General features: G+C 34.8%; 1 protein-coding gene across 1 annotated transcript in view; it reads right to left on the bottom strand.

The window, feature by feature from the left end:
• The window catches only part of LOC118198986 (uncharacterized), an 86,311-nt gene extending 61,926 nt beyond the window's left edge, over nt 1-24,385 (bottom strand). The window contains exons 1-2 of the mRNA XM_085821255.1: nt 24,242-24,385; nt 23,044-23,293 (exon numbers count right to left, since the gene is read on the bottom strand). Coding sequence (XP_085677381.1) covers nt 23,044-23,281 — 238 coding nt within the window. The 5' untranslated portion in view covers nt 23,282-23,293; nt 24,242-24,385. The remainder of the gene's footprint in view (nt 1-23,043; nt 23,294-24,241) is intronic.
• Between the last annotated feature and the right edge of the window lie 2,520 nt (nt 24,386-26,905).

The raw sequence follows: 26,905 nt of genomic DNA, 5'->3' as shown, positions 1-26,905 counted from the left end.
GAAATCGTCAGTTCTTCTAGTTTATGGATGACAATTTTTGCCGTCTCTCCAAAAACTTAGCAAGGAAGAATTCACCAGTTTATCTGACAAACATCCAGTATTTGAAAAGCATAATCTGACAAATATCCAGTATTGAGAAAGAACCCTGTAGCCTTTATTTTTCCCCATAGGAACATATCTTCGTTCAGGTCGACAATTTTTCCACCCACTCGCTTACTTGGTCATTGGATTAGGTGTAGAGAATATATCTCTTATAAATGTACCGGTCATTTAGTTGTATTTTCAGAAAGGCCAAGTTGCTTCTCCTACCCTTAACCCTTTGACGTGCGCGATATTAATTTTATAATTTTTTTAACTAAAAATTCAAGAAATTGAATATTATAATCATACAGACAAATAATATATGAATTTTTAAAAATCCACTCTTGCCCATTGTTCTGTGGCTGGTGGTCGCACTGTGAAACCCCCGCGCGTCTAGGACTTTGAAACTTACTCACGTAGTAGGAAAAAAAACTTACCTTTCTCCGTGCATATTCCCAATAAATGACAAAATTTACGAATTAAAAAAAAAGTATGTAAGAATTGCATTATATATCATTTTTTCCATTATTTTACAAAGTAAATCGTCAGAAAAAATTAAAAAATAAACATTTATGTAATTTTTCAGTACTTACGTATTATCGCAACCAGGTTGGCGCGATTTGTAAGTTTGAGTAAAAAAGTATGAATAGAAAGAAAATGTACATTTATTAATTACAGATAATTTTAATACAGTTTTTTATATTATTTTGTTTTAAAATATAAAATAGCAATTAAACCCTTCCGGTTTCGAATTTGAATAAGTTGCAGAATTATTTTTTCGGCGGAAATCTTTTGGCTATTGCTTTTAGCACTGATTGAAAACCGTCTTCGCCATTAACAGCTCGAGCCTGGCGCCATATAAATTCGATAAGGTATGAGTCAAGATGATGACGGGCTGTTCCTCTCTGTTTTTTGTTGCGCCATTTGGCTGAGCCCCACATGCGCTCTACATGTTGTGTGTGAACGCCCGTGTTGGGATCCACAAAGTTATATTTGTGATTAACAGTTCCATGCAGAAATCCAGCATTTTCAAACTCACTTGTATTGTATCCTTTCCAGCAATCCGAATAAATGATGCTTCCTTCCTTGATATTTTCGCAAATTTTTTCCATGAGGGTAACGGCGCTTCTGTTAGGTACAGTAACCAAAAAAAGTCTCTTTCTTTTCTCAGCAAATTCCGCCGAAAACCCATTGCTGTGGTAGTACATGCCGAGTGTTATTTTTTCTTTTTACAAAACTATGTATAACACGTAGGGTTGCCGTAAGTAGGGTCACCAAATTTGGCGATTTATGCGAATTTTGGCCTGGTTGCGTTAATATGTAAGTACCAATTTTTCTATAGCTGTGAAAATATAAGTACCTACATAATAAGGACGTTTGGCTAAATAAATTTAAAAACTCAGTAAAATAGGATAAAAAAAGACTCGGTGTTTTTTTTTTAAATTTCCAAGAACAAATTTTTTTGTGATACTATTCAAAGCATGTTTTTTCTTTTTGGCACATGCATAGACCCACATTGCACGTTTCGCCCATGTATCTTCTATAAGGTTTCTTCCTAGTGCTACAAAATGTACACTGCCTGGATCTAAATTTCACTGGTATATTTCCAGCGTTATTTAGTTTCTTTTCATCTGGCACATGAAATTTGTGGTTTTTTATGTTAATGGAGGGGGAGGGCTTGGTCTTTCTGGGTTTGGTACGGATCATTCATTTCCCATTCATACTTATTTTATTCGTATTTCGTCCCAAAATATTTTTTAATTAAATAAAACTTTTTTTAAAAAACTTTAAAAAAAGCGATTTTTATTTTTAATTATAGAAAAGTATAGTTACATTAAATTTAAACCACAGTAAATAGTTTATAAAATCACAATACTAGCTTGAAGAGCAAGTGTACTGAGGTCAGACAAAAGTCCCCAGAAAAGAAATACATTTTTACTGGGCAGGTGCATGTATTGTTTAGTAATAAAATAACTCCGTGGTTTCAAAACCCCTTATCTATATCCGGGCAAAAATAAACATTCCTATTTGAGAAGCAAGCAAACACCATTGTGAAGAGCAGTACTTTCAAGGCGCGACCATTGATCCTCTGTCACACAATGCTCTAGTGGTGCAGTGGTCGTGCCCTGAAACCACACAGCAAATGGCGTATATATAGAGAGATATGTATTGTAAAATAAGGATTATGTATCGTAAAAGTATAAAGAAAGAATTAAAGACTAAAGGGCACACTATATTAAATATTAAAAATAATAAGTGGAAATAGGGGGTGCTGCAGTTCCATAGTGCTTATTACGAGCCGCCACTGCTCCCAAAATAAGTGATAGTGGTGTAAGCGTCATTAATTTAGGGGCCTAATCTCATTAATTTAAGTTCAAAGCCTTGTCTGGCTGGTGTCAAATTTGACGACCAACTAGGGTGGTGGTATAACATTATTTATGATCTCCATGCTTTGCTGAGCATGTGACTCTTGCTTGATAAGGAGAGCATCAAGAGGCCTTTAAGGGACACATGGAGTACATATTGAATCACACCTTACGAAAAGACCAGCAAGTGTCTTAGGCACATGTCACAGAACAATTGTCATACTTGATTTGCTAAAACCAAACGTTTTCATAAGAAACCTGGGTTAAAATTTACTCTACTGTACCCCTTGGCGAATCGTCTCTTTTTTGACACCAAGATCGGCGCCAGGAAGGATCAGCACCAATTTCAAGATGGTGCTGATCCTTCCGCCTGCTACACGAAACCAAAACTAGAAGTCAAATACTTACACAAACTTTGTGTCCATATACACATCAAACTATAACTTAAAAAAAAAAAAAAATCATTAGAGAATCGTACAAACTAGGAATTGCACACTGTCTTAACTTTGCGCACTGCCTTAACTTTATTTGATCTATTTTCACTTAATCAGAAAGCTAAAACAAAGTTAAAACTATCATGGTAACCAGAAAAAATTTGCCACTGTCTTAAGACACAGAGACGAACAAATAACCAAAAATACGCAGAGTAATAAAATAAACAAAAATACATATTTACTAACATAAAAAACATTAAACAACAAATCTTTTCGCAGTAGTTAACACACAGAGACGAATAAATAAATGAAACATCATGCCTTTATGTTTCCCACCACCATCTCCTCCATGTAAGCAATTTAGTTAAATTTTGGTCGCCTAGGCTCATCCGCTGTTAATCAACATTCATCCTCTTACCAACCTCAGACATACTCAAATGATGGTACCCACAGCAAAATAATAGCAAGTTCAAAATCCAAGACCATACCCTGTACGTACAAGCAAACACAGCAACTGAAAACCAAACCCAGGTCCATACGAAAGGATTATTATTAACCCTGCAATGTACAGAGTACGCCAATGCCATCTTTTGGGCTGTAATTTTCAAACAACTCCTTCCTCCCTTCCTCTACCCTCCTAGAAACATTCTATGAGTGCAATGCATCTGGTATTTCTGGCGAGTCTGGTTTTCGCTTTCCTTCTGAAAGCAGTTATTGTGAACATGTCGTGTAGGCGAACGCAGTACGCCGCTCCTCCAAGTATGTACCGAAAGAATAATGTACCTCCTGAAGATTATTTGCGCGTTTTAGAAGCGGTTGATGAAGTCTTGGTTGCTGAAGACACCGACAATTTGGATAATCTGATGTCGATGAATCGGAAGTCATCGAACATTCTGATCATGAAAGTGATTCAGAAATTTAGGGAAATGTTTCTAAACATCCTCATTTTCCTTCCTCAAATGATGTTTCCCAAACAAATGTCGATTTTAGTGATGATGAAAATGACATGAGTGATGTAAAATATGAGGGCTTTTTGTAAGCACAAGAAGAAAGTTGGAGGAAAGTTTCTGAAAGAAGAAAAGGAAACTTATAAATGGAATAAAGTTCCCCTCAAGAGTAAATTCGCCAGAACGCCTCGAAAACATTTGATGAAAAAAATATTCCCAAGTGCCAAAACTTGTGACGATATAAATGATGAGCTTTCCGATTTCCAGAAAATCATAAATACAAATATGATTGATGCTATCGTACAATATACAAATATTTATCTCAAATGTAACAGGACTGCAGATGATCTCGAAAGCATCTCAAAGAGAAGCAAGTATGATACATGATTCACTGTCACCCGAAAAACCAAGAGGTGGACAATAGCAATATTTTTTGCACTGCTAATCATAGCGGGCATAAATTCGCAAGTGCTCTTGAACTTTGCCAAACCTGATGCAACCATCAAGTTTAGAAGATATTTTTTGAAAAATCTAGCTACGTCTTTGATGAAACCACATCTTCAGAATCGCCTGAAAATGCCATTTCTTCTGTCGCATTCCAAAGTTATTATTAGAAGGCTGGTAACAACAAGAGAGGATAACACGGCCGAAAGGGACGAGGAGCCACCTGCAAAAAAGATCAAAGGACGCTGCGCTGAGTGCGATAGAATGAAGAATAATTACACTACTATAAAATGTTCTGAGTGTTCTAAGTTTACCTGGAAAATTTATCTGGGTAAGACAGTACAACTTTGCAAACCCTGCTGCAGTGAACAGGGACAATCTGAAGAGGATTAAAGTAGCAAAAAGTTTTCAATTTTTTCATTTGTGAAACTTATTACTTACCGAACTTTACGGAATATTTATAATTTGTAAATTTGATTTATGATCTTATAATTTTCATACATAAAATAATACAGAATACTCTATAACTTTAAATTACATTTCCAGTGCATTCCATTTTTTAATTAATTAAAAATTCTTAATTTCCATCTTTATTGAATTATAATTTGAAATTATTAATTTTCTGTTATTCTTTTTCTTATATCATTTTTACTATGAAGACTCACCTTATTAATGCCACGTATAAGATTAAATAGTTTCAAACACGAAGCAAAGGCTCGAAAAACGACCTGGCGAACTTCATACGCCGCCCCTCTAAAATTGTACCATACGCCAGCCCCTCCAGCTGAGGGTTAAGTAAAATAGCCGAAAATCTAAATTTATCACTACACATTTGGAAATATTCGCAGAAATAACCCCTTTTTAATGACAAAAGCTAAAAAAAAAACAAAATTTTCTCCAAGGCTAGTTTCGCCAACATCAGGGTTACCGAAAAACCTATTTCATGCAGCGGGCTTTCAGATTTCCCGAACAACCAATACCACTTGGCGATTTTTTCAGACAGAAACCAACTGTAAAGATCAGCTGAAATTTGCATTACTGATTTTTTCTCAGAGAGAAAGTTAAAAAAGTACTATTTCGCATAGTAACATCAACAATCAACACACTTCACTTAATACAGTGAGCAACTGATATTCATACTGTAGGCAGCTAATTACACATAAGATGGCACATAGAATCCAGAAAGCAAAATTGGTGGTGGTGGTTGCACTGTAGAAATTGACAAAACTAAAATAGGGAAAAGAAAACAGGAAAAGTTATCAAAAGGACAAGATAACCAGAATGTTTCAACAATAAACCAAGGACTTTGGATTGGAAATACACTGGTTATCATAAATTAAGGGAAAATCACAAAAATCACGATTACTGAAAAAGTTACATGTAGAATTTTATGAAACTTACCCACAATATACAACATATAGTAAGGTATCAAATAACATAAAAATAAATTACCAGACAATTATGGTAGTATAGAAATTAGCACATGTATAAAATGAACAAATCGTAGGTTTCTGTTTGCTATAGGAAAAGTACCTTCAATGTGGAATATGGTTGCCTCTAGAAGCAATACAGTGATGCGTGATGCTTTCGATTATGTGGTCTATCAGTTCCATAGGAAGCGAGAGCCATTGCTCTTGCAAAGCAGTTGCAAGCGCGACAAGTGTCTGATAAGGCAGATTGAGAGCAGTTAGACGTCTCTCTAAAGCATCCCAAATGTGCTCGATAAGATTCAAGTCCGGGGATCGAGCTGGCCTCTCCATGCGCATAATTGTTTCCTGTTGAAAATAATCATTTACAATGCGTGCCCTGTGTGGTCTTGCGTCATCGTCCTGTTACAGGAAACCATCACCTATTGCCCCGGCACATGGGCGCACATAAGCATCAAGGATGTAGTCTCTATACACCAGAGCATTCATGATTTCCGTCGGAAAGGCATCCAGTAGACATGCTGTCGTGCCTACTGTAAACGGTCCCTCCTATGACGTGACGCGAGCGGCATGCATACAGACCACCTTCTTGAAGACTTCTACGCACAGTTGATGTTGACACCAACCTTCCGGTGGCTGCAGCAAGGGAGGATCTAAGAAGAGTCAGAGTAACGGTTCTATTCCTGTATGCACATAATGTCAAATATTGGTCATTGGCGCTCGTTGTAGCAGTTGGCCGTCCTTGGCTGAACCTCCTAGATGCCGAATCTGTGGTTTGAAATCGCCTCCAAAGTCTATGAACCACAGAAGGACTCACATTTAGCCATCTGGCCACTTCTGTTTGACATTGTCCTGCCTCTAGCCTCCTAATGACTCTCCATCGCAGTTCTACAGGCAAATTATGCCTGGAGGTCATTGTTACGAATTGGCTATCTCAGATTTCTGATGTCACTGTCAGAGTGAAATATGTGGGCTTGCTCTCAAACATTTACTTTTATTCTCCTCGCAGATGACGTATTCCGAGTGCAACGCCACTAATTTGCATATTGCAGTTTTATTCAGCTACTCTTACTTGGCAACATATTCAAATTTTACATGGTTTGGCTTATTTTTGAGGGAGTTATCCCTATTTTTTTAATTTTTCCTTAATTTATAAGAATCAGTGTGTCCTACCAACAACAGATCAGCAAATATTTTGATACTATTAATTAAGAACATAGCAGAGGAAACATCAATTATAACCAATGAATGGCAGGCAGGGGAATTATGTGTACCAGACTGTTAAGCATTTGAAAAATTTTGTTAATCGTGAAACTGGTACACATACCTAATCCACAGAATCTAAATGGAAGCGTCTGAAAGTAAAATTTAAAAAACGGAGGAAAAAATGTGGTCTTCACAAGCAAAATCTAGCAGATCACCTACTGGAATACCTATTTCGGCATAAGTTAAACATAACGGCAATGATACATCAGAGAAGATTTTAAATGCAACTAAAGACAATTTCCCTGTAAGATGTCTCAAACAATTTCTTCAATGGCACCATTTTTTTTGGGGGGGAGCCTTTTCAGGACCATACAAATCTAATAAAAAAAGAAATAGAATATTGCTATATTTAACTATACAAGGTTTTTTAAACTTGTTTGTAATAACAGAATTACTTTAAAATATATTTCATTAACAATACTACTATTTACTTTACTTATTTATGCTAATTTTTACTTACAAATGCTTAATATTCCCCCTGCTTAACATGAATTTAATTGTACAGTCAAAAGTCGTTAATTCGGACACCCATAATCCAGACATCAAAGCTACAAACTTTCTGCGCATAGGCGTTTACGCGTGCGCGTAAGACCTTTACGGCTGCGAATATGCGTGTGCGCATGCGCATAATACATTTACACATGCGCGTTTAATGTATAACGGACGGTATAAGCTAAACTAAAATTATCTAATTCAGTTAATGTTGCAGATTGCATTGTTCCTTAATCTTCGAATTGGATCTGCCTTATTATTTTTTTGCAGACTGTTAGAGCAATTTTATAAAAGTAAGCTTGAACTTTCAATTATGTCAAATAGAATTTTCGATATATATTTACTAACATGTAAAGGATCTACAAAGCGAAAGTATATTTCGAAATCCAAAACCTGTTTATCAATTTCACGCTGCGATGTGGGAGGGGGGAAACAGCTGCACGCAATGAATTGGAAGTTGATCTGTCAGCACTATCCTTATCTTCAGGGCAGATGTTTTTATTTTATTTGGCTTATAATTCCTTACTAAGTGTAGTATTTCATCTCGATGTGCTCAGTCTTTAATATGATTTAAATCAAGTTCCTCGTCATTATAATTCGCTTCCAATAGTGAAGAAAGTGACACAGAGGTTATTGAAAACGAAAAAATTTCGATTGACAAATTAGACAGTATTCTCGACAGAGCAATTATAGGACTTGAACAGCAGAACTTTGTAACTAAAGAAGAAATTATGTCTGTTTAATAGAATCAAAGAGAAAGTATTATCACATGAAACGAAGCAACTTAAACAACTTACACTGAAAGAAATGTTGGCTGATCTTTAGAATATGGTAACTGGTAGTTTGGCGACATTTTGGAGGCGATAAAGGTTACTACCTGGGACTTTGGTAATAATGTGAGCAGTACTCAGTTCCGATTACACATTATTTTGTGTGAAGGAAATGAGAGATCATGGGATATGTCATGTGATATTAATGGACGAATTACGGTTCTTTAATCGGAAAAGGGGGGAAATCGGGAAAAAATCTGGAAATTTTGTATTTGGCTTTATTCTGTGTTGTGTGAAACAGTGTTCGTTAATTTTTGGATCCCATGGCCCTTACTAAAGTGAATTCGAAATGGGTATTTAGTGGGATTGAAAGGGGTAGTAATAAGTGTTTCAGTTGATCTTTACAATATGGTAACTGGTAGTTTGGCGACATTTTGGAGGCGATAAAGGTTACTACCTGGGACTTTGGTAATAATGTGAGCAGTACTCAGTTCCGATTACGCATTATTTTGCGTAATGGAAATGAGAGATCATGGGATACGTCATGTGATATTAATGGACGAATTACGGTTCTTTAATCGGAAAAGGGGGAAATCGGGAAAAAATCTGGAAATTTTGTATTTAGCTTTATTCTGTGTTGTGTGAAACAGTGTTTGTTAATTTTTGGATCCCATGGCCCTAACTAAAGTGAATTCGAAATGGGTATTTACGCATTGTGATAAAGAGAAGTTTGCTTTTTATTTAGCGGAGGAAGTATGGAGGAAAAATTCGCAGAAAAAATCTTTCAATAATTTTATTGAATGAATTAGAAAAGTGTATCCGCCACGTAATCAAGATTCTGAAGACGATTAGGTAAGTTAGTATTTTTAATTATTTGAGGATATTATTTTGATGCATTGTTCTAAATGTAAGGTGGAAAGGAATTTGGTATTATTGGGAAAATTGTTATTAGCAATGATTTAGTTTAAAGTAATTAGGATTGTAAGGTAATTTTTATTAATTTAATGTATGTGCTCATTTATATTTTAAGTAGTGTTTTTGAATTTAATTATATTTTAATGAAATGATAGTTATTTTGTGAATTTTATGTTTGTAGGAATTTGGTATACGTTTTAGTTGAAGTAAACGTGCATGGAAATAATTTAAATATCTGACACTAAGTATTTGTAATGGTTGCGGTATGAATTCGTTGGTGACATTTATAATATAATAGATGATTTAGAGGTAAAAGTTTTTGGATATTTTATTTATTTTATATGTGGAAATGTTCATATTTGGAAAGGGTAAATACTTTTTCGCAATCAGGTAATTTCATATATGTTCTTTTTACCGGGTTTAAAGAATGAGAAAATTGTCATGTATTTTCGTGAAATTTTTCTAATTTATGACAAAAAAGCAGTGTACATGGATATAGTAAAGAGTGTGCGCAATGCCATTTTTGTGCAATTGTGGGATGTTTTTTTAAGTAAAAATAAGTCGACGTGTACATGGTTTAGTGATATTTTAATTAAATGATAGTTATTTTGTGAATTTTATGTTTGTAGGAATTTGGTATACGTTTAAGTTGAAGTAAACATGCATGGAAATAATTTAAATATTCGATACTAAGTATTTGTAATGCTTGCGGTATGAATTCGTTGGTGACGTGTATAATGTAATAGATGATTTAGAGGTAAAAGTTTTTGGATATTTTATTTATTTTATATGTGGAAATGTTCATATTTGTAAAAGGTAAATACTTTTTCGCGATCAGGTAATTTCATATATGTTCTTTTTACCGGGTTTAAAGATTGCGAAAATTGTCATGTATTTTCGTGAAATTTTTCTAATTTATGAGAAAAAAGCAGTGAACATGGATATAATGAAGAGTGTGCGCAATGCCATTTTTGTGCAATTCTGAGATGTTTTTTTAAGTAAAAATAAGTCGACGTGTACATGGTTTATGTGTATGTGTTATTTTGAAAAACGCGTAAGGAGTATGGTATTGTGCACTTTTTCCCAATTTTGCAGTGAATATTTGTCATGATTAAGCAGTTTTGTTTGATACAATTTCTAGCATAAGTGTAATTCGGCTAGTAGATTGTTGGAAGAAGTGTTCAGTAGATAAAAAGAAAAGAAACATGTCTTTACTTCGTGAAGACAAAATGGCGGCGGGGAAAAAAATAGAGGGTTGCTGTAGGAGAGTTGGTTGCCAAATTTTCGCCAAGTTACCATAATGTAAAGATCAACCAGTGTTTCTTTAAGGTTGTGCAAGATAGAAGTAAAGATGTTTTATTAAGTTATTTATTTTACTTGGTGTACCTTGCTGTGAACTATAAGTATGATTTTAAAGATCCTGAAATAGGCGCACATAAGCTTGCTTTTTATTTATCGGAGGAAATAAGAAAGGTTTATCGGACACGTAATCAAGATTCTGAAGAAGTTATTTTTAATTATTTGAGGATATTATTTTTATGCATTGTTCTAAATGTAAGGTGGAAGTAAAGTAATTTGGTATTATTGGGAAAATTGTTATTAGCAATGATTTAGTTTAAAGTAATTAAGTAAACTAAAGTAATTAGTTATTTTGTGAATTTTATGTTTGTGGGAATTTGGTATACGTTTTAGTTGAAGTAAACGTGCATGGAAATAATTTAAATATTTGACACTAAGTATTTGTAATGCTTGCGGTATGAATTCGTTGGTGACGTTTAGAATATAATAGATGATTTAGAGGTAAAAGTTTTTGGATATTTTATTTATTTTATATGTGGAAATGTTCATATTTGTAAAGGGTAAATACTTTTTCGCGATCAGGTAATTTCATATATGTTCTTTTTACCGGGTTTAAAGATTGCGAAAATTGTCATGTATTTTCGTGAAATTTTTCTAATTTATGAGAAAAAAGCAGTGAACATGGATATAATGAAGAGTGTGCGCAATGCCATTTTTGTGCAATTCTGAGATGTTTTTTTAAGTAAAAATAAGTCGACGTGTACATGGTTTATGTGTATGAGTTATTTTGAAAAACGCGTAAGGAGTATGGTATTGTGCACTTTTTCCCAATTTTGCAGTGAATATTTGTCATGATTAAGCAGTTTTGTTTGATACAATTTCTAGCATAAGTGTAATTCGGCTAGTAGATTGTTGGAAGAAGTGTTCAGTAGATAAAAAGAAAAGAAACATGTCTTTACTTCGTGAAGACAAAATGGCGGCGGGGAAAAAAATAGAGGGTTGCTGTAGGAGAGTTGGTTGCCAAATTTTCGCCAAGTTACCATAATGTAAAGATCAACCAGTGTTTCTTTAAGGTTGTGCAAGATAGAAGTAAAGATGTTTTATTAAGTTATTTATTTTACCTGGTACCTTGGTGTGAACTATAAGTATGATTTTAAAGATCCTGAAACAGAAATAAGAAAAGTTTATCGGACACGTAATCAAGATTCTGAAGAAGAATAGGTAAGTTAGTATTTTTAATTATTTGAGGATATTATTTTTATGCATTGTTCTAAATGTAAGGTGGAAGTAAAGTAATTTGCGTAAACGTGCATGGAAATAATTTAAATATTTGTAACCATTTGTAATGTTTGCGGTATGAATTAGTTAGTGACGTTTGTAATATAATAGATAATGTAGAGGTAAAAGTTTTTGAATATTTTATTTATTTTATACGGGGAAATGTTCATATTTGGAAACGGTATATACTTTTTCGCGATCAGGTAATTTCATATATGTTCTTTTTACCGGGTTTAAAGATTCAGAAAATTGTTATGCATTTTCGTGAAATTTTTCTAATTTATGAGAAAAAAGCAGTGTACATGTATATAGTGAAGAGTGTGTGCAATGCCATTTTTGTGCAATTCTGGGATGTTTTTATAAGTAAAAATAAGTCGATGTGTACATGGTTTAGTGATATTTTAATTAAATGATAGTTATTTTGTGAATTTTATGTTTGTAGGAATTTGGTATAAGTTTAAGTTGAAGTAAACGTGCATGGAAATAATTTAAATATTTGACACTAAGTATTTGTAATGCTTGCGGTATGAATTCGTTGGTGACGTGTATAATATAATAGATGATTTAGAAGTAAAAGTTTTTGGATATTTTATTTATTTTATATGTGGAAATGTTCATATTCGGAAAGGGTATAAACTTTTTCGCGATCAGGTAATTTCATATATGTTCTTTTTACCGGGTTTAAAGATTCAGAAAATTGTCATGTATTTTCGTGAAATTTTTCTAATTTATGAGAAAAAAGCAGTGTACATGGATATGCGCAATGCCATTTTTGTGTATTTCTGGGATGTTTTTTTAAGTAAAAATAAGTCGACGTGTACATGGTTTATGTGTATGTGTTATTTTGAAAAACGCGTAAGGAGTATGGTAATGTGCACTTTTTCCCAATTTTGCAGTGAATATTTGTCATGATTAAGTAGTTTTGTTAGATAAAATTTCTAGCATAAGTGTAATTCGGCTAGCAGATTGTTAAAAGAAGTGTTCAGTAGATAAAAAGAAAAGAAACATGTCTTTACTTCGTGAAGACAAAATGGCGGCGGGGAAAAAAAATAGAGGGTTGCTGTAGGAGAGTGGGTAGTCAAATTTTCGCAAAAAAAACGCCAAGTTACCATAATGTAAAGATCAACCGAAATGTTTAATAAAGTAAACAAATAAAGGTACTTTTCCGTTTTGCCGGCGCAAGCGATAAAGTCGCCAATAATGGTACAACCGATGCCAAACGGAATATTCTCGCTGGTAACCTTTTACGCTTCATTTTCAAAACAAGTCGCAGCTTTTTCTTATCAGATTCATTGTTTCTTTCAATAGTGGCATATAATTACATAGAAGTTTTATCAGATAGTTCAGTTTTATGTCTAATGCCATTTTCGGTAATTAAGTCAATCAGGATGCAATTACAGCGCTTACCCGAAGCCGAAAATATAGAAAATGTAAGTCAAGGGTTAAATTCATCAATTCTAATGAGAATGCATTAGCGAAGTAAAGCACTGCAGCTTTACATAATTTCTGAGTGAGCTATTCGTACGCATTGAAATATTTCTTGCATTTAAACTTGTGTTCCAAATTAAGATTTAACTTGAAATTAATGTAGATAATTACTGCGAGCATTAGATTTTTGTAAAGTAGTTTAAGTGAGATGAGTGAGTGAGTGAGTGATTATGGCGCAAAAACCAGAGATGGTTATGACGCGCCAAACACAAGATGGGATGATGACAGTTGATGACATTAAAATTCAATCAATAAAAACAAGTAGATAAATGTACCAAATCCAGAGGATGAAGTCATATAAACACAAGTTAAAAAGCACATATTAAAATTCAAGACACAGTCTTCAAAACAAATTACATTTGGTAATAAAAGCCAATCTCTTTTAAATAATAAAATAAATTACAATTCACCTCTCTTCCGATTAAACGGTCGAGAGGTAAGTCACAGCTATTAAAATATTTCTGGCGAAGACTATTAAAACATGGACACTCAATTAAAATATGACGAACAGATAAACAAACATTACAATTAAAACAAACAGGCTCATTTTCAGCTTTGAGAAGATAGTTATGTGTGACTCGAGTGTGACCAATTCTGAGGTGAGTCAAAAGAACGTCCTCCTTACGATTTCCAACAAAATGCCAATGCTCAATTCTAGGCTTGACGTTTCTCAACTTGTTGTGATGCTGAACATCCCAAAATTGCTGCCATTTTTTTCGGACCTTTCCCTTGATGACATTGCAGATATCTCTAAAAGGGATAAGGCGACTGGACAGTTCAACAGCAGATTTGGCTGCGATATCTGCAAGCTCATTTCCCTTTATTCCAGCATGTCCAGGAACCCAGCAGTACAGGACTTCATAACCTCGAATCGTTAAATTTATATGAATTTTGAGAACATCCACTACCACAGGATTCTGAGTGTTGGGAAAAGCTTCCAAGGATTTAAGAGCACTATACGAGTCTGTGTAAACTATGAACTTTTTGTGGCAGAGCTTTGAGATGTACAAAAGACCATAATATATAGCAGTCAGTTCAGATGTTAGGACTGAGAAAGCATGGTGCAGGCATCTGCCCTCTATGTAATTTTCAAATACAAAAGCCATCCCAACATGATCATTTGACTTTGATCCATCTGTGTATATCGGATAATAACTGCTATATTTGTGCCTGTGCTCAGCAAAGAGTTGTCTATAAACGATCTCGTTAGTGCTTGCCTTCACGTGATGTTTGAAAACATCAAGAAGCTGAATCCGTGAATTTTCCCAAGGTGGGATTTCAAAGTTCTGTACTGCTTGGGGGCGCATCTCAGAGAGGGAAAGTTCCTCAATGATAGGGCGAAGTCTTAAAGGAAAGGTAGGAACGCAGGATGGACGTGTTTCAAATAAAGTGTTACACTCATTATCAAGTAAGCACAGCTTATTGGGATGTTCAGGTTGGGATAAGATATTAAAATATTGTAAAAGGGACAATTGCTCACGCCTCAGATAAAGTGATGGTTCGTTAAGAGTCAACATATAGGCTGTGTACAGGAGAAGTCCTGAAAGCTCCTGAACAAATCCGCAAACCCTGATGGTGAACAGGATCCAGTTTTAACAAAACAGATGAGCGAGCGGATCCATAAACAGCTCAGCCATAGTCCAGTCTAGAGCGGATCAGCGCTCTGTAAATGCGAAGCATGGAGCAACGCTCTGCACCCCAGGAGGTGTTCGCCAACACTTTTAAAATATTTAGTGTTTTGAGACACTTCTTTCTCAGGTTTAAAACATGAGAAAGGAAAGTCAATTTTTGGTCGAATGTCACTCCTAAAAATTTTACTTCGGGCGCAACTGGAATAATTGTACCATTTAGATATAACTCAGGTTCAGGATGGAGACCTCGCTTCCTACAAAAGTGCACGCACACAGTTTTCTGTTTCGAAAAAGTAAATCCCTGTTTGTCTGACCATTCTTGGATCTTATTCAGAGCCATCTGCAATTGCCTCTCTATGTATCTCATGTCTGCTCCTCGACAGCTAATCTGTAAATCATCTACACATAGTGATCCCAAGATGGTATGAGGAAGTTCTTTTAATACAGAATTTATTTTTAAACTGAACAGCGTTACACTAAGCACACAGTCTTGAGGCACACCCTCTTCCTGTTGAAAAACATCCGAAAAAACAGAGCCAATCCTTACTTGAAAAGTTCTAGCGTTCAAGAAATTCTGTATGAAAATTGGTAGGTTGCCGCGCAAGCCACTCTCGTGAAGATCCCGGAGTATACCGTATCTCCATGCCTTATCATAAGCTTTCTCAATGTCGAAGAATATTGAGACAAGGTGACTTCTTCTGACAAAGGCTTTTCGAATAGATGTCTCTAATAGAAGCATATTGTCTACGGTCGTTCTCCCCTTTCGGAAACCACTCTGATAAGGCGATATAATATTATTCTTTTCCAAGAAGTAGACTAGGCGGCTGTTTACCATCTTTTCAAACAGTTTGCAAACACAGCTGGTAAGGGCAATTGGCCGATAGTTCGAGGGATTCCTCGGGTCTTTCCCTGGCTTCGCAATAGGAGTGACAACAGCTCTCCTCCATGCACTGGGAAATGTACGCTCCTTCCACACTCTATTGTAAAGTGTGAGAAGGGCACTCAGTGACTTATAGGACAGATGCTTTAGCATTTCATAATACACGCCATCCAGACCCGGACAAGACCTATGTGTCTGCAACAAAGCTCTCTTTAATTCAACCATAGTAAAGTCTCTATTGTACGGCTCAAAGTTGGAAGAGTTGAAAGCGATGGGATTTTTCTCAGAGCGTTGCTTGATAGAAAGAAATGCAGGTGAGTAATTTCGGCTGGAAGAAACGGCAGCAAATGTCTCACCAATTGTATTTGCAATTTCTTCTATGGAACTAATCACTCGGCCATCTTTTTCCAGAAAGGAAAGTGAGTGGTCTTTGTACATTCCACATGCTTTTCGAACTCTTTCCCAAACCCGCTTACTAGGCGTAGAGGATGTTATTGAGGACACATATGAAATCCAGGAATCCCTCTGGCTCTGCCTTCTTACTTTCCGTGCATTTGCTTTGGCTCTTTTAAAAGCTATGAGGTTTCGCAGAGTAGGATATCTACGAAAAATACCCCATGCTTTTTTCTGTTTTTTCAGTGCTTCATGACAGTCGCGATTCCACCACGGTTTCGAATATTTTAGTGTTTTTCCTGATGTTTTAGGAATCGAAAGCATAGCTGCCTGAATAATAGTATTAGTAACAGCTTCCACAGCGTCATCGATATGCACATCTTCTACCATTTCCTCTGTGAGCTCTGCGGAGGAAAAGAAGAGTTCCCAGTCTGCCCTGTCCAGGATAAAACGAGGGACTCTCGACACGGGGTTTGCTCCTCTTCGTGCAAGAGACACAAAAATAGGATAATGATCGCTGTTGTACAGGTCATTTCCGACACTAAAAGTGCAAAATGGCAACAGAGATGGTGAACAGATGGCAAGATCGAGAGCGTGGAATGTCCTTGAAGCCTCATGGAAGTACGTATCTTGCCCATTATTTAGGAGACAAAGGCTGTGATCTTCGATCATCTGCTCAATTTGTCTTCCTCGGCAATTTGTATCTTTGCTACCCCAGAGTGGACTATGGCCGTTAAAATCTCCTATTATGATAAAAGGCTCAGGCAGCTGCTCTATTAGATTATTTAAATCTTGCTGATAAATGTGCTCATTTGGAGGCAAATACAAAGAAACAAATGAAACAACAATATCAAAATTTACTTGAGTAGCGACAACTTGGAGGGATGTCATCAAAGGAAGTACATTTGAGGGATAATCCAGTGAGGAGAGGAGACCTACTCCTCCACTGGCACGCTCACCTGCAAGGTTATCCTTCCTGACGAAAGAAAACCTCCGAAGTTTTGCATGGTGTTCTGGTTTCAGATTTGTTTCCTGTATTGCTAAGCACACAGGATGGTACACATTTATTATAGATTTGATGTCAAGCAAATTTCGGTGGAAACCGCGACAGTTCCATGACACGAGGGTGGCCATTATGAATGGTTTTTGTTTTCCCTGTGCTGTTCTTTTGTTTTTCGTGGAAGTAGATGCCTGGGAATTTCCAGACCCTCTTCCACTTCCATAAAGTCTGAATCCACAGATTCAGAAATCATGTCATCAAGAGAGCTATTGCTGCGACTTCTATTTTTATTTGATATTTTTTGTGTGGCAGTTTTCGGCTTACTTTGAATAACTGTTTCTTTCTTTTGTACTATATGGGTTGCATTTTCTTTTTTCTTGTTGGATGTAGACGGTTGGGTTTTATTTGGTAGGGTCTGTGTGCCTATTGATGTTTGGGTGGCAACTGTACGATATGATTTAACAGCACTGGCGTATGATGAATTTGGTCGAAGCTGTGTGCTCTGGACTAGTCTTCTGGCTTCGGCGTAAGAGATGTTCCTAGTAACTTTTGTAGTCTGGATTTCTTTTTCCGATTTCCATTTTGGGCACAAGCGAGAAAATGCTGGGTGGTCACCCTTGCAATTTATACACAAAGGCGCAGCGGTACAATTATCAGAATCGTGGCCAATCTGTGAGCATCGGGCGCATGTGAGGCTGCCACGACAAGACGTCTTAGAATGGCCGAAACGCTGGCATTGGAAACATCGCATAGGGTTTGGAATATAAGGTCTTACAGGAATATTTAGATATCTGGCCTTAATATTCTTAGGCAGATCAGGCGTGTTGAAGGTAAGGATCACGTGTTTCGTGTCTATCAACTTACCTTCCTTACGCATCTTGATCCGCCTTACACCGCAGACATTTTGTTCGGATAACTCAGAAGCGATCTCTTCTTCAGAAACATACAGAAGGTCGAATTCTGAGATTACACCACGACAATAGTTCAGTGACTTATGGGGTGTTACAGTGACATTCGCTTGCCCAAGTTGAGTAATCTGAAGTAAAGAAGCAGACTGGGTGGCTGAGTTTGTATCAATAAGCAAGTCTCCGGAGCGGAGACGCTTTATGTTTCTGGGCTCACCAATACAAGACTGGATGTATTTGTTTATTACGAAAGGAGACATCTTATGCATTTCGCCAGAAGGACTAGAGATTACTAGGAAACGGGGACTATTTTTATGATTTTTTTTATTTGCATCTGTCCGTAATTTTTTTGCAGAATTTTCAGAACTAGGTTGAGCGACAGGTTGAGTGACTGGTTTAGTAGGAGACGTTTCAGAACTAGGTTGAATGATTGGTTTATTAGTAGATGTTTCAGAACTAGGTTGAGTGACTGGTTTAGTAGGAGATGTTTCAGAACAAGGTTGAATGATTGGTTTAGTAGTAGATGTTTCAGAACTAGGTTGAGAGACTGGAGTGACTTCAAAGTTTTTTAATAAAAAAATATGTGTATTTGCCATATTGAAAATAGAAAAGATTCGGGTCCGACGGCCCCGCCCACCACGGAGCCCAACAAGGGAACACAGATTCCTGTGTTAGGGCTAGCCGGACCTATACGCAAACTGAAGCCCCACAGTCGGCTTTCCCGAAAGCAGGTACTCCCGAGAGCTTGACCCCAAGCCACTGACACAAGGACTAGTGACCAGCCGATTGACACCCGTGAGGACGACTAAGGTGCCTCCCGTTTAGCTGAAGCAGAGGCCAAAGTAGTGTGTTGGGGACAGTACCTCGCCCCTCAACTACCAGGACCCTCCTTTCCAGCGACACGGGTCTCCACGCACGGCAAACACGTGGGCAGTTTTCTCGCCACTCGAGAACTAGAGACAAGGTCTGTTCCAGTCTCTCGTGACGAGCCCCAAACTCCGTAGAGAGAAACCACGAGGGAGAAGAAAAGGGAAAAAGTTCCAGCAAAGAGGAGAGGAGACGGAAAAGAGGATAGATCACTGGGGCTCCAAGATCGTGACACCCGTCTCACCAAGAAGATGATCCCCTGAAGGGCTAGGTTACCTCGGGATTGCCACACCCGTACTCACAAAAGTGAGCCCCCTGAGGGCTAAGTGAGATGAGATCGCTTGGGGTCACGTGATATGAACCGGCGAATCAAGATATTGAACCATGAAAGCATAGTAAATTCTTAAATTAATGTCTTTTTACAAATTTACTGTCTTTATTTATTGGCTTTTTATAAAATTTTAAGCGATATTAAAATGTTTATGCCTTCAAAAAAAGAATTCTTAGAACTAACATTTTTTTTTAATATTTTTTATGTGTATACTGTATGTTGTCGCCAATAAAGTCTGCTTGGCGAGATTTGCGCCGGCCAAACGGAAAAGTACCCAAATAAATATTAAGTTTTTCCTTTTTGTAAATTTTGATACCCTTTAGATCATAATTGTTCTTTATTTCATAAATTACGGTTTCATATTTTTAATTTTGTAATTTCTGCATGCCATCTTACCATATTTAAACTGATGATCTATAATCCGGAATCGCTGAGGTCCCGACGAGTCCGGATTAACGACTTTTGACTGTACTAAATATGTGTAACCATATAATTTTTATTTATATATGCTTAGTACAGTCAAAAGTCGTTAATCCGGACTCGTCGGGACTTCAGCGATTCCGGATTATCGATTTTTCCGGATTATAGATCATCAGTTTAAATCTGGTAAAATGGCATGCAGAAATTATAAAAGTAAAAATATGAAACCGTAATTTACGAAATAAAGAACAATTATGATCTAAAGGGTATCAAAATTTACAAAAAAAAAAAAGCTTAATATTTATTTGTTTACTTTATTAAACATTTCCTTCAATGTAAGTTGTTTCAGTTGCTTCGTTTTTTATGCGATAATACTTTCTCTTTAGTTTTATTAAACAGACATAATTTCTTGTTTAGTTACAAAGTTCCGCTGTTCAAGTCCTATAATTGCTGTGTTGAGAATACCGACCAATTTGTCAATCGAAATTTTTTTGTTTTCAATAACCTATGTCACTTTCTTCGCTATCGGAAGCGAATTATAATGACGAGGCATTTGATTTAAATCATATCAAAGACGGAGTACATCAAGATGAAATACTACATTGAGTAATCAATTATAAGCCAAATAAAATAAAAACATCTGCCCTTAAGATAAGGATAGTGCTGACAAATCAACTTCCAATTCATTGCATGCGGCTGCGGCGTTAAAGATAAACAAAGTTTAGATAAACAAACGTTAAAGTTTATATAAACAAAGAATATGCCTTTATCCATTTTTTGCAGCAATTCCATTTTTTTGTTTAATGGATTCCGAAAGATACTTTCGCTTTGTATATCCTTTACATATTAGTAAATATATATCGGAAATTCTATTTGACATAATCGAAAGTTCAAGTTTACTTTTATAAAATTGCTCTAACAGTCTGCAAAAAATAATAATCCGGATCCAATTCGAAGATTAAGGAACAACGCAATCTGCAACATTAACTGAAATAGATAATTAGATTATTTTAGCTTAGCTTATCCCGTCCGTTACACATTAAACGCGCATTCGTAAACGTACTTTGCGCACGCGCACACGCAAATTCGCAGCGGTAAAGGTCTTACGTGCATGCGTCAACGCGACGCATGCGCAGAAAGATTGTAGCTTTGATGTCCGGATTATAGATCATTCCGGATTATGGGTGTCCGAATTAACGACTTTTGACTGTATTATGTTTTCCCCTCTAACTTTAAGTGTACTAAATATCATGCTTAAAAAGTTGATTTTTACTTCCATATGTTTAATATCTTAACTACCAATTTAAAACTGTTAGGGCAAAAAATGCACTGTTGCAAACAGATCTTTTGCAGCAGTAAAGCCAATCTTTATAAATTTTAAATAAATTTGTATTTGCATTGAAAATTTCTGTATAACAGTTTCCTTTGATCAAGTGGTAAAAAAAAAAAAATCCTTTTTACGGGCAATTTTGCATTATCCACCCAACCCTACAATCGTTAGTGTTTAATTTTTTGCCAAGCCGATCTGCAAATAACAGTAGCCATTTTAAAAAATGGCAGCACATTGAAAATAAACAGAATGAATTAACAAAATTAAAAATGTAAGAAACATCCACAGTTAAATGCCATATAACAAACATCCATAATGAAACACTCAAAATTACTCAAAATAGCACACACACACACACACACACAAAAAAAAAAAAAAAAAAAAAAAAATGCAACAAAAATCTATATTAAAACCCCTTCTCTCATATGCATATTGACCTCAAAAAGTGTCATTATTCAAATTACATGTGCATTACAATGAAACAAAAGTTTTATTACACAGACATCTAATTGCATAAATGCAAATTTGCATGTTTTAATTTTTACAGCATGCAAAAATTAAAACCAATACTATTGAGAGTTTATATAATAACTAGCTGCTAGTTTTAACTGAGAATTACTTCAAGCAACTCTACATGATAAACAACTTCAGAAATATTTTTTTATTAACTTTGCTGCTAGTTTTAATTGAGAATTACTTCAAGCAACTCTACATGATAAACAACTTCAGAAATATTTTTTTATTAACTTTGCTATGGATTTAAATGCTTAAAGCTTCAAAAATATGGGTTAGAGTTGACTTTAGGGTACCCCTTGTATTATCGCAAAGTTGTTGTTTCATTTATGGTAACCTGAGTAGTTTAATGTTATGAAAACCCTATTATGATGTAATCATTTGCATTATTCCAGGAAATTTTGAATCATGGGATGTTTCCTAAGGGCTTTCGTGGTGTATGTTGTTACGAAGTAGATTGCTTGTTTCATTATTTTGATTGTAGAATGGCTGAATGTAGTAAGATTAATTTGAAGTTTCTGTACAATTTGGAACGAAAGAGGAAAAGTGCATTAATTGACTGTTGCGTAAATGAATATTTACTTAGTAACCATTTTCCAGACAGTCTGGAACTACGTAGGATATTTTTCACTCTTATTTTTGTGAATTTATGTGGCGCGCCAATATATGGATTCGAGTTGAGATATAGGAAGTTTCTGGATGCTGTTAAAGAATTTTGTGTGCCACGGACTAAAGACGAAGGAATTTCTAAATAAGGTAAGTGGATATGTGCTTTGTGTAGTGCTTAAATACATAACAGGTTTTTTTTTTCCCTTTTTTATGTTATTTTATTGTTTGGTTTAAAATGTAGGTTATTGAGGTTATGTATTTTTTGTTTGCCTCTACTGTAGAATTGGAAGCTCCTTTGACTTTTTAAGTAAAAATATATCGATGTGTACATGGACAAACTTAAGGGAGTGCGCAATGCCAATTTTGTGCAATTCTGGGATGATTTTTTTAAAGTAAAAGTAGGTTGATGTGTACATGGTTAAAGGGAATGCTCAATGCCATTTTTGTGCAATTCTTGGATATTTTTTTTAAGTGGAAACACGTTGATGTGTACATGGATACCGAGTTTGTGCAATTCTTTGTCTTGTTATTTTGGCTTTGTGTAGTAGCAATTTTTGGCTCAAAAATCACCGCTATGCAAGCCAAAGAATTAAACAAACTCGGTATCTATGTACCACCAGAAATCGCCAAGGTGCACCCTTAAATATACTTTTACCAAAATATAAATGCTGCCCATGCAACTAACAATAAATCATTGCAAAAAAATGATAATTAAAGCAAAAACTATTTAATTGAGAAATAAAACCTATAAATGAGCGCAGTCTAGTTGCTGCTTTTTTACTTTAGCATTATCATTAAATGATACATTTCACACAGAATCTAGTCAATAGGTTAGTCACAGAAATTTAAAAAAAAAAACATACTGGGGAAGTACAAATTCGGCTCCACAAAGAAAAGTAATTCATACTGGATGCATTTTAAATTCATAGATACATAAAAACAAATAACAATACTTACCATTAACCATTGCATAATCTGCTGGTGTTAAAACCGATACAAACTGTACTTTAGTTAAACTATTGTCAATACTTAGAGCTTTCAGCACATATTCCCAGTGTTCATAACGTATTGCTTCCACAGCTGTACAAAATTCATTTCCTTTCAATTTCTTGCCAACACTTTTAAGTGGACAAATTTGTCCTTCAGAGCACAGTTGATTGTATCGTCCCCTAAAGTCTTTCAATCTTTCAGCCATAATGAATTTTTCCTAAAAAAAAATTTCTTAATCTTATTCAAAAAACTAAAAAATAAATAAAATTTTCAAAAGATTTAAAACGCATCTTTTCTAGAAACATATTATATTTATTGGTATATCCCCTTTTCCTACTACTTTTATAGCCTGAAAATCATGAGGCAAAAAAAAAAAAAAAAAGTACTTCTGAAGAGATGATACGCTAGCATGTTAAAAAGCACATATAAAGACAGACTAATATTATCACATTGTGTATTTCAAAGATCTTATCAATTTAAATAACATTCTGTTTACTTATAGAAAATACTCTCTTATTTGAGAACACATTTTACATTGTTATTAAGAAAGGGAATCAGAATGATAGCACATTCTAAATCATATGCTGAAGGGAAAATTAAGCGAAAAAGAGAAATATGCAAGTAAATACAGAATTTACGTAAATATTTTAAAACTGAAAGCAATAAATATTGATTTCACAATTATTACATTTACTTTAAACATAACATAATAGTGTAAATAATAAATATGGATTCCACAAATTACATTAAATATTGTTGATTAAAAAATATTTGCGTTATTAAAAGTACATTTATTATTAATGTGCTTACAATTACGTATTAAGATAAGATTTTCTAAAATGATTTTTATATAGAATACTAAGAGGTGAAGCGAGTCTTGAAAAATGCAGATTAGACATTTACACAATTTATCGCAAATATCCCTGTAAATTGCAGTATTTTGAAATAAAAATGAAAAAACTGTACGGCTGAATACAGATAAATTAGCACTGATAATCTCATCCAATTTTATTCAATATGTGGCAAAATATTCAATATGAAGCAAAGTGGAGTAATGGCCCGCAACAAATCTGGTATAATTCAGATAATATATTTCTGTTAATTATTTCAAAAAGATTTTTAAAAATAAGCAATATTTAACGTAGAATGAAAATATAAACAATACCTGATTCCTTCTTAAAAAGAAGAAAAAAATTAGAAACGAAAAATTAAGACTTTAACATTCGCGCTAAACACCAGATGAAAGTAATCAAAGGAAAATATTTCGATGACGATTCAGCAGTGTGGATATATGCTTCAAAATAGGAATAGGTCTCTGCACATATATTGATGAAAAAAGTTCATTGTTATTAATTAGAAAGCAGACATATTTGTATGAATATTTCTATTATTGCAGCTAGTTTCTAAAATAAATATCAGATGGCTCTATTTTGGAAAGAAGTTCAAAAACGGGCAGCTAAACGAACTCCCCCCCCAAAAAAAAAGATTTATTTGGTAAAAGCAAGGCAATTTTGCACAAAGTAGGAAGAGGAAATATATATATGGCACGGTGTATAAAGATATATTGCATCTGTATAAGATATATTACACTCCGTGGTATATGGCAACCAACCGTCTTACTCAGCCAAGTGTGCTAAAAACAAAATTTATTATCTAATTTGTTACTTAAATCTCTTCTTATTGCTTAATTTTTTATTATTATTTAGAAATTTTCTTTGTGTTAATGCTTACATAATTAATAATTTTTTAATTTTGTTCAACAGGAGTAGGACCTTCGGCCCAGGTTTATGCACCATCCCCCCCGTGAAACAGAAGAAGGGTTGCAGTGGCGTTCGATGTAACTTCTGATAAGTTTTCTTCTAATTTATGTTGTGTGAATAAGGATTCATTTTTAAATTATATATTTTTTACAGATATGGTTCAATTATCATATTGACATGAAAGTGCCATTATATTAATAGAAATCGTATTGACATGGTTCCCTATACCCGTCTTTTGCTTGATTTAGGTTTTTTTCTTTGCATTATGAAGTATTTGCTTATATTCTGCTGTTTACTCTGTTTAGATTGTTTGTTGTAGCCATTTTATTTATATACATCTATTAATTTTAATCGTAATTACTAATTTCTTTGCCCCACTGTTTTCTCATTTCACCATACGTATGAGAAATTAAAAATTTTTATGGCTATTTTAACTATCTATCATCTGTGCCTGACATAAAAGTGCTATTTGATTTGAGCGTTATTCGAAAAAAAGCCATTGTTTTGATAGTTATAGACAGCCAGCTGGGATGTCCTGTAGAGCAGGATTTTAAATTACTAAATTCTGTTCCTAGGTCAGACTTGCTAGTTCACGTGATATTGCAGGTATTTTGCATCATTTGATAAATGAACTGTGTACAGAAATATAGAGTTGTATATTATGCATTCATCACCAGTTTAGATAAAACATAAAGGTTTTTTATTTCTATGATTATAGGTTTAGTTCGGATGGCATGTTAATAAGAGCAGAAAGCTAGAAAAAAGGGAACAGTTAAATTAATGTGCAAATTGAATTATTATAAAGTTGTGTGTAGTAAGAAATTAAGTAAGTATTTGTTTTATATGTTAAAAAATTTGGGTAAAATCCTAGTATACGGTGCAGCCTTGGCGCGATTTTGAAAATTATCGCCAACACCAAAAATAACCCAAAGAACGTCTATGTATATACTATGCACTATATACCATTACTATATATATTCTTTGAATGACCCGTTTAATACTCATTGTATATGTCCAGTTTTTACTGCTCATCATAAAGTCGCCAAAAGTAGCCAAATCCCATGTGTACTGGATACTAGGATTAAACCAAAATTTGGTAAAAATATATTTCAGGGTGTCCTTTGGTGATTTTTTGCGATTGACCAGCAAGGCACAATTTCAAGATGGTCGCTATGCAAAATCAAAATAACAAGTTAAAGAATTGCACAAACTCTGTGCCCATGTACACATTGGTTTGTTTTCACTTTTAAAAAAATCAGGAGAATGATAACATCATATAATGTTAAAACGAAGTTACTCATTATCAAAATTGAACAAAATTTGTAACTAATTGAAGCTCAATAAAGTGCATTTTAAATTTCACAATGAAATAATATAAAAAGGGAAATGCATGTTATCGCATATATGCATTACAAAAAGGAAATATCAACTTACCATATTTAGAAATTTTTGCATCTTAAGTCTGTGGCACTCAGAATTCCTTAACAGCATCCTAAAACTTTCTAAAATTATCTGAACTATGCATACTGCCATCACCGCATAAATTCACAAAAATAAGAGTAAAAAATATCCTCCATAATGCCTGACTGCTGATGGCATTTCTTGAAAGCCATCTGATCTTTACATTTGACCATATGCATTTCCTTCGTACAAACAGGACACTAATAATGAATACTAAATAAACCTTCATTTACACACCAGTCAATTAATGCTTTCATTCCAAATCGTACAGAAACTTCACATTAATCTCATCACATACCGCCATTTTACAGTGTACAGCACAAAATAAGTAACATACTTCCTAACTGACATCTAATGCAGAAATAAGCCTTTACAAATATTTTCCCGTCAGTCAAATTCACCGCAATCACGCAAACAATCAAGTCATAATAGGTTTTCCATAAAATTCAACTACTCAGGTTACCATAAATGAAACAACTGCTTGGCGATAATCCAAGGGGCACCCTGAAATCTAGACTAACCAAAAATTTAGTTATGAAAATTAGGTAAAGAGAACTTCAATTCGGAATAGAAAAGTGTGGCTTCTGTGTCTCTAAATGTCCTTTGAA

The sequence above is a fragment of the Stegodyphus dumicola genome, chromosome 7, assembly GCF_044657685.1.
Source record: "Stegodyphus dumicola isolate Sdum_Otavi_A_Nest chromosome 7, ASM4465768v1".
Lineage (NCBI taxonomy): Eukaryota > Metazoa > Arthropoda > Arachnida > Araneae > Eresidae > Stegodyphus > Stegodyphus dumicola.
This window is presented reverse-complemented; position numbering and strand designations above follow the sequence as displayed.